The 13,153-nt window shown below is 34.4% G+C and overlaps 1 protein-coding gene across 3 annotated transcripts in view; it reads left to right on the forward strand.

Annotated features, from left to right (window-relative positions):
- LOC150078191 (voltage-dependent calcium channel subunit alpha-2/delta-2-like) overlaps window positions 1-13,153 on the forward strand; it is a 663,667-nt gene that overhangs the window by 182,618 nt on the left and 467,896 nt on the right. For all 3 annotated transcript variants that reach the window (XM_090384688.1, XM_090384689.1, XM_090384690.1), the window contains exon 11: window positions 2,845-2,923. In XM_090384688.1, coding sequence (XP_090240814.1) covers window positions 2,845-2,923 — 79 coding nt within the window. The remainder of the gene's footprint in view (window positions 1-2,844; window positions 2,924-13,153) is intronic.

Below are 13,153 nucleotides of genomic sequence, written 5' to 3' on the forward strand. Positions count from 1 at the left end.
TATGATACCCTTCAGAAATTTTGAAACGGAAAAAACGAAAAAAATCGACAACTTACCGGTACATTAGAGTAAAAAATAAATAAATAAATAATCAATTTAACACAATTCAAATCAATTTAAAACAATTAAAAATCAAATTAACGCAATTAAAAGAATCTAACAAAAATATTCAAAATGATTTTCCTTCCTGAAGCTGACAATGCTTTTCGACCGTATGTCGTGATCACAGGAATGAAAATTACCGAATCGGGTTAAACCTGATACTTAAATAGAGATTATTTGTCTTCGCGCATGCGCGTAAAGGTCCACGCATCGGAGATCAAATATGGCCGCCGAACATTAACAGAATTCTCGTGTAATTTAATTTCAACGGTTTCTGCAATTAATAGTCGCGTATAATTACGTTGAACGTTAAGTATTTTGGCCTCGTTAAATAAAAAAGTATGTTTTTCGTTAATGGCATGAAAGGCTAATTCTTACGCTGCTGAACGAGAAGCACGAACTGAGGCTTCATGTTGATTTACACGAATATTAAGAGAAAATCGGGTCAAACCTTGATAAGACGAGTTGCAATCACCGCAAGAAATGTTGCATACCAGATCATTAATTTGTGTTGCGAATGCTGAAAGAACCGAGCAATTGTTCAGTATAGTGTGTAACTTCCGTATTGGCCTAGCTACAATTTTAAATTCGGTATCTTTAAAGAATCTGTTAAGCTGTTTGTGCCACTGTTCAACATATGGGACAGAAATAAAGTATTTTTTGATATTACTATTGTTGATTGGTGTAGTATTTTGTATCCTATCCTTAGCTTGTACCCTAATTCGGTTTATTGTGGTAATGGAATAACCCCTGTTTAAGAATCTGCTAGTTAATATTTGTATTTCTGAGTCCAAAGCAGAATCCGTCGTTGCATATTTATAGGCATTAAGAAATTGATTAAAGATAATCGATCTTTTGTAGGTGAACGGGTGATAGCTATTATAATGTAGAAGCATACCGGTGTTTGTAGGTTTTCGATAGATGCTAAATTGTATTTTATTCGAGTCCCGGGTAAGCGTGAAATTTAGAAAGTTTAATGACTTAGTATCCATATCCTCCCTTTCCAATGTAAATTTGAGTCTAGAATGAATATTATTAAACGAATGTAAAATGTCTTGGATAGTATTACTATCGGTAATAACTAGAACATCGTCTAAATACCTCCCATAGTATGTGATACGGGTTCGAAAAGGTGTCAAATGTATCTGCTCAATCATTGAGAGATAGATCTCTGACATTAAGCCACTCAGGCTCAAACCCATTGGTAATCCAAAAATTTGTTTGTACACCTTGTCTCGAAAGGTGATGTAGTTAGCCTCAACTAACAGTTTAATTAAGTGAAAAATTTCCTTAATAGGTAGCTTCGTATAATTGATCGGTGTCGAGTTTTTATTTAACATATTCCAAATAATATCTAATGTGTACTCAACGTTTACATTCGTATATAATGAGGTAACATCTAGTAAGAATAAATTGTCATTGTCGCCGAGTCTACAGTCTTTAAGCTTATTAAATAATGTATTGTAGTTCTTAATCCCAAATTGTATTACCTGTCTAAAGGGTTTTATAATGTTATATACATGTGTGGATAAGGATGAAAATGCCGAGTTCCTGTAGGAAACAATAGGTCGAATAGGAAACCCAGTCTTGTGTAATTTTACCTGACCGAAAAGTGCAGGAATATTGTATGTTCTGGACTTCAATTCCTTTAACTGAACCATAGTAATGTAGTCATTTTTTCGATATGTGGTTAACGTTTTATTGTATTGATTGACCAAATTGGTAAACAGTGTGGGGTCAACTTCACGATAAGTGGTGGTATCCACTTATCGTGAAAGACTGTAGACTTGGCGACAATGACAATTTATTCTCACTAGATGTTACCTCATTATATACGAATGTAAACGTTGAATACACATTAGATATTATTTGGGATATGTTAAATAAAAACTCGACACCGATCAATTATACGAAGCTACCTATTAAGGAAATTTTTCACTTAATTAAACTGTTAGTTGAGGCTATAACTACATCACCTTTCGAGACAAGGTGTACAAACAAATTTTTGGATTACCAATGGGTTTGAGCCTGAGTGGCAGAATTAGCCTTTCATGCCATTAACGAAAAACATACTTTTTTATTTAACGAGGCCAAAATACTTAACGTTCAACGTAATTATACGCGACTATTAATTGCAGAGACCGTTGAAATTAAATTACATGAGAATTCTGTTAATGTTCGGCAGCCATATTTGATCTCCGATGCGTGGACCTTTACGCGCATGCGCGAAGACAATCTCTATTTAAGTATCAGGTTTAACCCGATTCACTAATTTTCATTCCTGTGATCACGACATACGGTCGAAAAGCGTTGTCAGCTTCAGGAAGGAAAATCGTTTTGAATATTTTCGTTAGATTCTTTTAATTGCGTTAATTTGATTTTTAATTGTTTTAAATTGATTTGAATTGTGTTAAATTGATTATTTAATTATTTATTTTTTACTCTAATGTACCGGTAAGTTGTCGATTTTTTTAGTTTTTTCCATTTTAATTTCTGGAGGGTATCATACGGAAGTGTTCTACACACTATATTGAGGTAAACTCCTCTTATTATTTTACTAATATTATTATCAACGTAGAACATATTGAGTAGTACAGCTCTGATTCATACTATATATGAAAATGTATGGAATGGCCAGACATTTTGTTGTGGTTACAGTAGTCTTTTCATTTGGTGCTGGAAAGTCAAGTTATTCCATATCATCACTTCTGATACCCATTTTTTTTTTTTTTTTATCTCTAGATTCGTGTATTCACGTATGCTGTTGGGCCTCATCCAATTCCATATGCCACCTTAAAAGGGATTGCATGCAGTAATCGAGGTAAGCTTAAAAAAAAGAAACAAACTGTAGTTCTTTTGTACCAGTAATTTGTTAAGTTTTGCTTAGAAAAAATAAGCTTTTATTGTTTTTGCTGATATTATTGCTACTAGCCAAGTATTACTTCATAAATGCTTCTGTCTCATTCAGTTGATTTCAGCTCACGTGAACAAGTGCTTTCCATTCTGTTCTATCTTCCATTTTATTTTGCAGATCATGTAAAGACAGTCCCGTGATCTCTTTGAACTTTTCCATCCATCTTAACTGTTGTCTTCCTTTTCTTCTGCTTGCTCTCTGTCTTGCAAAGCATAATTACTTTCTCTAGTGCATTGTAAGAGAAAGCTTGACAAGTGCATATCTCTCTCTAGTACATATTCCCTCGTGAAAGTACATATATACCTATAATGCATATCACCATTTTATCCTGAGCAGCCTTTGGACACTTGCATTGCCAAACCTATACATCACCATTGAAAAATCCACGGTATCTTAAATATTAGCAAGTAATTATAATTTCATATATATATATATATATATATCATATATATTTTTTTTTTTGTATAGTTTAAGTACAATTAGTAAAATAGGTAAGATATAGAATAAATATTTCATATTGGATAAGCTGGTAGCTACTTAACCCTATAATAGCCATAACTGGTCCACGAGGCCAAACCTAGTAAAGGATGATCATTAGTCAAAGTAAAAGTAAAAATAAAACAATTAATAAACATAATAATAATATATATCAAGTCAATTATAGGTCATGGGACACATTGAAAGGGACTTTTTAAAGGGCTAATCCTTTCAATATGTCCCCTACAATTAACCCAGCTATCAGTTTCTGATATCAAAAGGTAATTTATGAGATAAATGGATAAGTATAATTAAAGTTAGAAAATAATTTAGTTGTTAACAGGCTGGATGACTTTAGCCCAACCGATAGCTAAGATACATAGAAAAACTAGCAAAAGCAAATATTAAGGAAGAAGAGTAATAAAAGAGAACCAATATCCTTCAATTAATATCATATTAATAAGTATCAAAGGAGCAAACGCTAAAATAAGGAGAACGGATTCAAGGTTTAAGAATAGCAATAGTACCTCAGTCCCCCTCGAATTACTCTAATAGGTAATGAGGTAAGAAAAATAGAATATGATAGTAAAAAGTTAAAAGTAAAGGAAAAGCTATAATGCAATTGTACGTTGGATTTTACCGGGAGCATAACTTCCCGTCCCTTATAGAAAGAGATCCTGGTATATCATAAGTATAATGAAGCAAAATAGGATAATATAATGGATAATATATAATGTATATTATGGAAAAGAAGCGGACGGTGGAAAGGCTAATTCCTACATGCTTAAATCGTGGTTTAACGGTACTTTTTTTTTTAAGAATAACAAACTAGTTAGGCAAAATCTAATGAAATATAAGAAAGACCACGTTGCAGAGCACGTGTTATTTTATATCCAATGTTAGTAGGTGCCAGTGCCCTTGCAGTTCTGACATGTAATTAATTGAGAAATAATTAAATAAGTAAGCCTAATAGCAAAAAGTGCCCAATAGCATAATTAGGCGTATGGCACTAAAAATTTAGTATTATATTAAGAGACGAAAAGAAGAAAGTAGTTAGATATAAGGTTCTCAGTAGAAAAAGCAGTCTAAGGGGGAAGCCAAGAATTAATTACTACCTCAGAAGCAAATATAAGTACAACTTTTTCAATGAGCGTAAGCTATATTAGTATTGCTCCTGAGGCAGTGCCTAATTATGTACATATGTACATAATTAACCGCTAAAAGTCAACAATACAGTAGTTGAATAAGTACCAATAAGGAGAGTAAAATATTAATGCCGCAAAACTTTAGATGTAATGTAATGCTAGTTAAGATGATTATGGTATTTATTTAAAGCTATCAAAATAGCTGTATGTAGGTTTATATTAATAAAACGTTCCGGGAATCCATTGTCGATTAACTTATGTCTAAAATCGATAAGTGTGCTGATTATATTATCTGCATTATTGCATATTTTAATTCTTCTAATACCCTGTGACAAAATTATATTTTTGTGAATCCTTATGGAGATATTTGAATGCCAATTGGTTAGGTCTGATTTAAATCCAAATGCATTACGTTTATCATAAACATTGGTATCTATTTTCTTATTTTGTACTTGTATGTTTACGTCCAGATATGTGGCTATTTTAGTACTATGTTTATTAGTAGCTACTATTTCTAGTTCGGACGGGTAATAGTTGCAAATTTTGGTGAGAAAGTTAGGATAATTAAATACAATTAAATCGTCAATGTATCTGTACATGGTTATTTCCTTATTAATTTTTATTTCAAAGTAATGCAGGTAAAGATTGGCAACCAGGCAAGAACTACACGCGCCCATAGCAATACCAGTATGTTGCCTATATATATTGTTACCATTGTGTTTCATATCTACAATGGTAACAATATATATATTGTTACCATTGTTACCATATCTACAATGGTAACAATATATATATTGTTACCATTGTAGATATGAAACACAAGTAGTTGCACTTGACATCTCAAAGGCTTTTGATTGTGTTTGGCATAAAGGTCTTCTAAACAAGCTTCCATCTTATGGTTTGCCAACTGTTTTTAGTAATTGGTTATCCAGTTTTCTCTCTGATCGCTCACTGAGGGTGATGGTAGATGGTTCTCTGTCTTCTAACTTCTCCACTAATGCTGGTGTCCCCCAAGGTTCAGTTCTTTCCCCCACTCTTTTCCTCTTGTATATTAATGACCTTCTTCCATTGACTGGAAATCCTATCCATAGTTTTGCCAATGATAGCACATTGCATTCCACTTTCCATTTTGAGAAACCTTGTCCTGCTCAATCAGCTTCAACTACTCGAAAATCTGCTACCAATTCCTTAAATGCCGATCTTCAGGTAATTCTCCAGTGGGGCAAAGACAACTTAGTTGATTTCAACCCCTCTAAAACTCAGTCTTGTCTTATATCTCGCAAAAAGGATTCTTCTGCTCCTATGCTTATCTTTAGTGGCACTCCGATTTCTAGGCAAAATGATATATCTGTTTTGGGGATTACCCTGACTTCTAATCTCTCTCTCTCTTGGCACAAGCACATTACAAATATTGCTTCCTCTGCATCTAAAAAACTTAGTTTTCTCTTTCGCTCTCAGCGTTACTTTTCTTTCAAACAGCTGCTCACTCTGTATAAATCGCAAATCTGCCCTGTCGTGGAATATTGTTCCCACATCTGGGGTGGTGCCCCCAAAACCTCTCTCAGGCTTCTTGATTCCATTCAGAAGAGGGCAGTTAGGTTAATTAATGATTCATCTCTAACAGAGTCTCTCCACTCGCTTTCTCATAGACGTACTGTTTCTGCTGCATGCCTCTTCTACAGATACTTCCATGGGCACTGTTCTTCTGAATTGGCTTCTATAATTCCCGCTCTCTCTTTCAAAACAGTCCGAACATGTGCCGCCAACAGCCAACATCCATTTACTGTCCAACTTCAAACCCACAGAACCAACTTTTCATCTTCCTCATTTATTCATTCAACTGCCGTTTTCTGGAAAACCTTCCTTCATACGTATTTCCTGAAAATTACAATCTACAGAAGTTGAAGTCCAATGTTAACAAATATCTTCTTTCGTCTTCTCAACCTCTAACCCAAGCATGGTACCAAGTACTATAGGTTCTAATACCTCTCGTGTTTGGGGTTCACATAAAAAAAAAGGCTATTGAAAATGCAAAGATTTATTAAGTCATTCCAGTATTGTTGCATGCAAAGCAGTATATGTCAGAACTGTGAGGGCGCTGGCACCTACTAACATTGGATATAAAATAACACGTGCTCTGCAACAGTCTTTCTTATATTTCATTTTCGTGGTAAGTTTGATTTTACCTAACTAGTTTGTTATTCTTAACGTACCGTTAAACCACGATTAGAGCATGTAGGAATTAGCCTTTCCACCTCCGCTTCTTTTCCCTAATATACATTTTATATTATCCATTATATTATCCTATTTTGCTTCATTATACTTATGATATACCAGGATCTCTTTCTATAAGGGACGGGAAGTTACACTCCCGGTAAAATCCAACGTACAATTGCATTATAGCTTTTCCTTTTCTTTTAACTTTTTACTATCATATTCTATTTTTCTTATTTCATGAACTATTAGAGTAATTCGAGGGGGACTGAAGTACTATTGCTATTCTTAAACCTTGAATCCGTTCTCCTTATTTTAGCGTTTGCTCCTTTGATACTTATTAATATGATATTAATTGAAGGATATTGGTTCTCTTTTATTACTCTTCTTCCTTAATATTTGCTTTTGCTAGTTTTTCTATGTATCTTAGCTATTGGTCGGGCTAAAGTCATCCAGTCTGTTAACAACTAAATTATTTTCTAACTTTAATTATACTTATCCATTTATCTCATAAATTACCTTTTGACCGCATTAAACAGGCAGATGATATTAGAAACTGATAGCTGGGTTAATTGTAGGGGGACATATTGAAAGGATTAGCCCTTGAAAAAGTCCCTTTCAATGTGTCCCATGACATATAATTGACTATATATATGTTATTATTATGTTTATTAATTGTTTTATTTTTACTTTTACTTTGACTAATGATCATCTTTTACTAGGTTTGGCCTCGTGGACCAGTTATGGCTATTGTAGGGTTAAGTAGCTACCAGCTTATCCAATATGAAATATATTTATTCTATATCTTACCTATTTTACCTAATTTTATCTTACCTAATTGTACTTAAACTATACAGAAAATATATAATAAGACTGATGTAATGTTCTATCTAGATATGTATAGATGGCATTAATCAGTTCTTGTTTAGTTTACTTTACATAAGATATTTATTAATTTTCTATATTTTATATCATATATATATATATATATATATATATATATATATATATAAATGTATGTTCTGGCTGGCTGGTTACTTTATTAGAACCATGAGCTAATAATGTGTTGGACCATTGTTGGTGTGACATGATATGGCGTGAAGCTATCAAGGTGTTGAAAAGTGATATGAGGAATATTAGATCATTCATATAAAAACTATCCTCAGTTTCTGGAGTGGCATTGGACAGAGGAATATGCTCATGAACACCTTTTCATTTCATCATATAAGATACTTAGGAGATTGAGATCTGGGTATTGGTCTGGCCAGAAGAAATTTAGTCTTCAAACATGCTTTTAATCTGGTGGATAATTCTTATTAGCAAACTGTGAACCCAAACCGTGAACAGCTAAGTGGTGCATGGAAGTATAACTTTCATTTAAAAATGCAACAACTAAGATAAACATAACAGTATGCTTTTAAATGGAGGTTTTACTTCCTAGTGCTGCTTAGTTGTTCACTTAGACAAAATGTATTATTTATAATTTTGCAGAACATGCCAAAGGTAGTGTTTATATTACTAGAGCACATTTAGAAATATCTACCCTAACCATACTTGAGTGCACGTTGAGAACTTGTACTCAAGTATGGTTAGGCCACATCTTTGAGTACTGTATGCAATACTCAAGGTGGGCTGACCATTATTTTATACAATAGGATAATCAGCTCCTTGTCCCTGTTGGCAAAACCCCTATGTATCACTGATAGAACCCCTTGCACTGTCCTATCTGCAGTGTTCAGAGAAGTTCACATTGGACTGTACAATTACCCCCAGTTCTTCTCTTTCCCCACTGCCTTGAGTGTGATAACATCCAATTGGTATGTTATTCTAGGATTACTCCTACCCATATGTTGTATCTTGCTTTTTAGTTTATCATTGTGCCTTGCTTTTTAGTTTGTCATTGTGCTTTGCTTTTTAGTTTATCATTGTACCTTGCTTATCAGTTTATCAGTGTATCTTACTTGTAGTTAATCAGTGTTAAACCTCAATTGCCACTTCTCTTGGTCTTGTTGCAGTAGCATACTCTGATTTTTGTCACTAACCAGTCTGCCAACCTTTGTATTATTTGCAAACTTAGAAAATTAGCTTGATATGCCTTCATGGGTATTGTTAATAAATATTGGTCTGGCCAATATTGAGTTGTTCAGAAAGTCATTAAAGATTATCATTATGAATAGCTAATTATGAATGGCCCAGATTTTAATATGTAACCTTTCATTTGAACAGGTTTTTAGATGGTAATGCAGTCAAGTAACTTTTTAGTAACTTGTCAGTAACTTTTTAGGAGAAAGTTTTTTATTGAACAGATATAAGCCTGCAGCAAAAATGAATAAATGCATTGAAGTGCAAGAACATTTTATTGAAAAATAAAATTGACTGAAACTAGCACATTTCATACACACAAACTCACAAACATGCAACTCATGCTCAGTTACTCTATATATAATGATTAGGACATTCCATAATAATACTATTTGTCTAAAATTGACTGAATGCTGGTGGGATTCTTCCTCTTGCTTGTATAATTTCTTTATGGCAGTGAGAAACATTGCTGCAAACTGATATCAAGAAATCTGCTAATCAACTATGAAGATTTTTGGAGAAAGTTTTTCCCACAGTTTACCTGTGTGTCCCCCCCCCCAAGAAATTCAAGAAAATGTCACTGGAAATTTTAGACATGGCAAAACATCTTTACCTGGAAGTGGATACTGAAGATGTGAATGGGCCTCATAGAAACTCATTCATAGAGAAAATATCGTGACTACCAATTTGATTGTGTTTCAGTTTGATTTAATAATAAAATCTCCACTATCCGTTCAAAACACCTGAACCTCCAAAGTTTAAGAGAAATTATAATAAAATTAAAGAGACAATAGGAGTAATAGACAATCCTGATCCCAATATTGAAAGAAGCAGTAATGTTGCGAGGGGCATTATATATCATGTTACTGCTTACTGCAAGAATTTTTGTGATGAAAAGAAGGCAATTTAGCTGACTTTGATTGAATTTCCTAAGAAGAATTAGTTTATCAAGTATGTAAATCATTTCTAAAAAAAATCAAAAATTATTTGCAAATCTAGAATGTATCACAGCAAGTTAAAAAAAAAAATTATCCACGCTGTTTGTCCAGGTTAAGGGTCAGCGACATGGATGGAATGGTTGTTGTTCCTCCATGTTGATATGCCCAGCCGAATTTTTACAAGCTGGCTGGCCAGGCCTGACATGCTTGGTTTTATTTTGGTGTTTCCTTAACCGAACGTCAATGCAAATGTTTACCATATTTAATAGTCATGAGCTTGACCCCACAATTGGCTCTTGACCACTCGGCTACATCGTGGTCAGGTAGCTGATAAACTGAATGAGTATTTTGCATCTGCATTCACACATGAGGAGTTATTCAATGAGGGGAGTGCCAATGCAAATGTTTACCATATTTAATAGTCATGAGCTTGACCCCACAATTGGCTCTTGACCACTCGGCTACATCGTGGTCAGGTAGCTGATAAACTGAATGAGTATTTTGCATCTGCATTCACACATGAGGAGTTATTCAATGAGGGGAGTGCCAGAACTATATCAAACTCTAATAGGGAGCTAAGTGATATTGTAATAACTGAGAGCAAACTGGAGGAGAAATTGTTGAAGTTAAACATAAAAAAGGCACCTGGGGTGGACAGGATCTATCCAGTTATATTAAGGGAGGCAGCAGAGGAAGTAAGCAAACACTTAGCCATATTTTTGAGAGCTTCCTTAGACTCAGGGAAGGTTCCCATGGACTGGAGGTGTGCAAATGTATCACCAATTCAAAAAGGGGGTTCAAAAGGTGACACAAGTAACTATAGACCTGTCAGTTTAACTTGTGTTTCGGGGAAAATAATGGAATCACTGGTTAAAGAAGCATTGCAGGATCAGCTAGACAAGACTGCAGTAAGACACAACATGGATTTGTTAAAGGGAGGTCTTGTCTGACCAGTTTGATTGGATACTATGATGTGGTCACAAAGGAACTGAATGCCAAAAATAATTTTGATGTCATATGCTTGGATTTCAGGAAATATTTTGATACTGTTGCACATGGAACACTGCTGTACAAATTGGAGAGGTATGGCATTAAGGGTAAGTTGCTACAATGGATAAAAGGATGGTTGAGTGGGAGAAGACAGAGTAGTAATCAGTGGACACTGCTCTTCGTGGACAAATGTTATTAGTGGAGTTCCCCAGGGTTTGGTGCTGGCCCCATTGTTGTTTTGTGCATTCATCAATGATATTGATTAAGGTATATCAGGTTTAATGTCCAAGTTTGCAGATGATACAACAGTTGGCAGGGTTGTTAACGACAGTAAGGACAGTATGCCACTCCAACTGGATCTAGATAAGTTGGGCAAATGGGCTGAGAAGGTGCAACTGAAGTTTAACATTGATAAATGCAAAGTACTGCATATGGGCAGCAATAACCGAAGAGAAACGTACCAACTGTGCGGTACTACACTCAGGGAAGTGGAAAGTGAAAAAAGACTTGGGGGTAATTGTGCAGTCAAATATGAAGTTCTCTGACAGTGCAGACAGGCTGCCAGGCATGTCACAGAGTCTTGTCAATGATATATAGTAATTTTGCTAGCAGGAACAGGGATGTGATTATCCCGTTTTACAAGGCAGTGGTCAGGCCACACCTTGAGTACTGTGTACAGGTTTGGAGGCCTCATTTTAGGAAGGATGTAGAGTTGCTAGAACGAGTACAAAGAAAGGCAACAAGATTGGTGAGGGAAACAAAGGGGTGCTCTTATGAAGAAAGGCTTAAATTCTGCAAATTGGAGGTAGGCACCTGTGAGGTGAATTGAGGTGTATAAGGGTTGAGCAAGCTGAATGGGTTGAGCAAGCTGAATGCTGATGGGATTCTTCCTCTTGCTCAGATTAAGAACCTGAGGGGGCACTGATTCAAATTGAGGAAAGACAGTTGTTGAATAGATGTGCGGAAATTTGCCTTTAGACAGTGGGTAGTTGGTTGGTGGAACAGACTTCCATCTTTTGTTGTGGAAGTTGATAGCCTAAATAAATTTAAGGCTGAGCTGGACAGGCATTTGGAACAAATGGACGGGTGAAATGGAAATTTTTTTTCTTTTTTTTTCTTTTGGCTGATGCTGCATAAGCTTGCTTTCTTGCATCGTATGCCTCTACTTATGCTAATGCTAACTGAATGGCTAAGTTTATAGAATGCAAACTACAGAGCTTTATTAAGCATTCTATAAAGTTATATCTTAGTAATTAATTGATAAGAAGATAACTATATTTACTTTTCACTTCAGTTAATCACAGAAAAAGAAAAAAATTCAATTAATTTTAGGAAAAAATTAGAATGCACCCAAAATGTAATGCATTCATACATTACCTACTTGTAATGGAAGTATGATATTGGATGTTTAGACAATATATAATAAAAAAGGTCAATTGATATCACATTTTGAGTGTATGTTTCATTGGTCTGGCGAGCTTTTGAGATCAATCATGGCCTCTCTGCCCACACACCTCCCTGACCATAGAAAGCTGTGCACATAAATGAAAGTCTATTTTGCATATTACTCTAAAACGAAAATTCAGATTGAGACTAAATTTTCAATCTATGTTCTGTTGGTCCTTGGGAAAATTTCAGGTCTAGTTATGATTTTGCAGTCCTCGTTCCCTACCCCCTACAAAAATCAGCATAAATGAAAGTATGTTTTTGCATTAACCATCAAGAAAAATGCTGATTGCTATCAAATTTTCAATATATATTCTGTTGGACCCCAGGATGGTTCTAAGTTCAATTCCTGATTTCATAATCTTCTCTCCCTAGTTTCCCTCTACAGAAATATTATTGTAATTATATTTGGAACAGGAACTCTGATCCATTCCAAAATTTTAGTGCTTACTTGGAATATTTTAGGAATCTTTGTAACAAATTTTCATATTGATGGGTTGAATTATTTTGTTATAAATCATGAATTTTCACTATTTATTAATGTGCTTGAAATGAATGTGCTGCATGCATTACTTAGCTTGTGTCATACTGCAGAAGTGGTAGAGAACCATACCATGAAATCTGTTTTTGCATAGATTTCTTAGGAAGGAAATACAAATTAAATCTATTGTGGGAACTTTATTTATTTATTACCAGTTGTTTTTTTTATTATTATTTTTTTTTTTTATTTATTCACTTTAACTAGCATTTCTGTTATCTGACATCCTCCCAATCCCAAAATTACTAATTTTCTTACCCCACTTTATATAAAATTAAAGTTCAGCCAAAGTACTGAATCAATTTTT

The sequence above is a fragment of the Mastigoproctus giganteus genome, chromosome 11 (genome assembly GCF_048544385.1).
Source record: "Mastigoproctus giganteus isolate SK-2022 chromosome 11, ASM4854438v1, whole genome shotgun sequence".
In the NCBI taxonomy this organism is placed as follows: Eukaryota; Metazoa; Arthropoda; class Arachnida; order Uropygi; family Thelyphonidae; genus Mastigoproctus; species Mastigoproctus giganteus.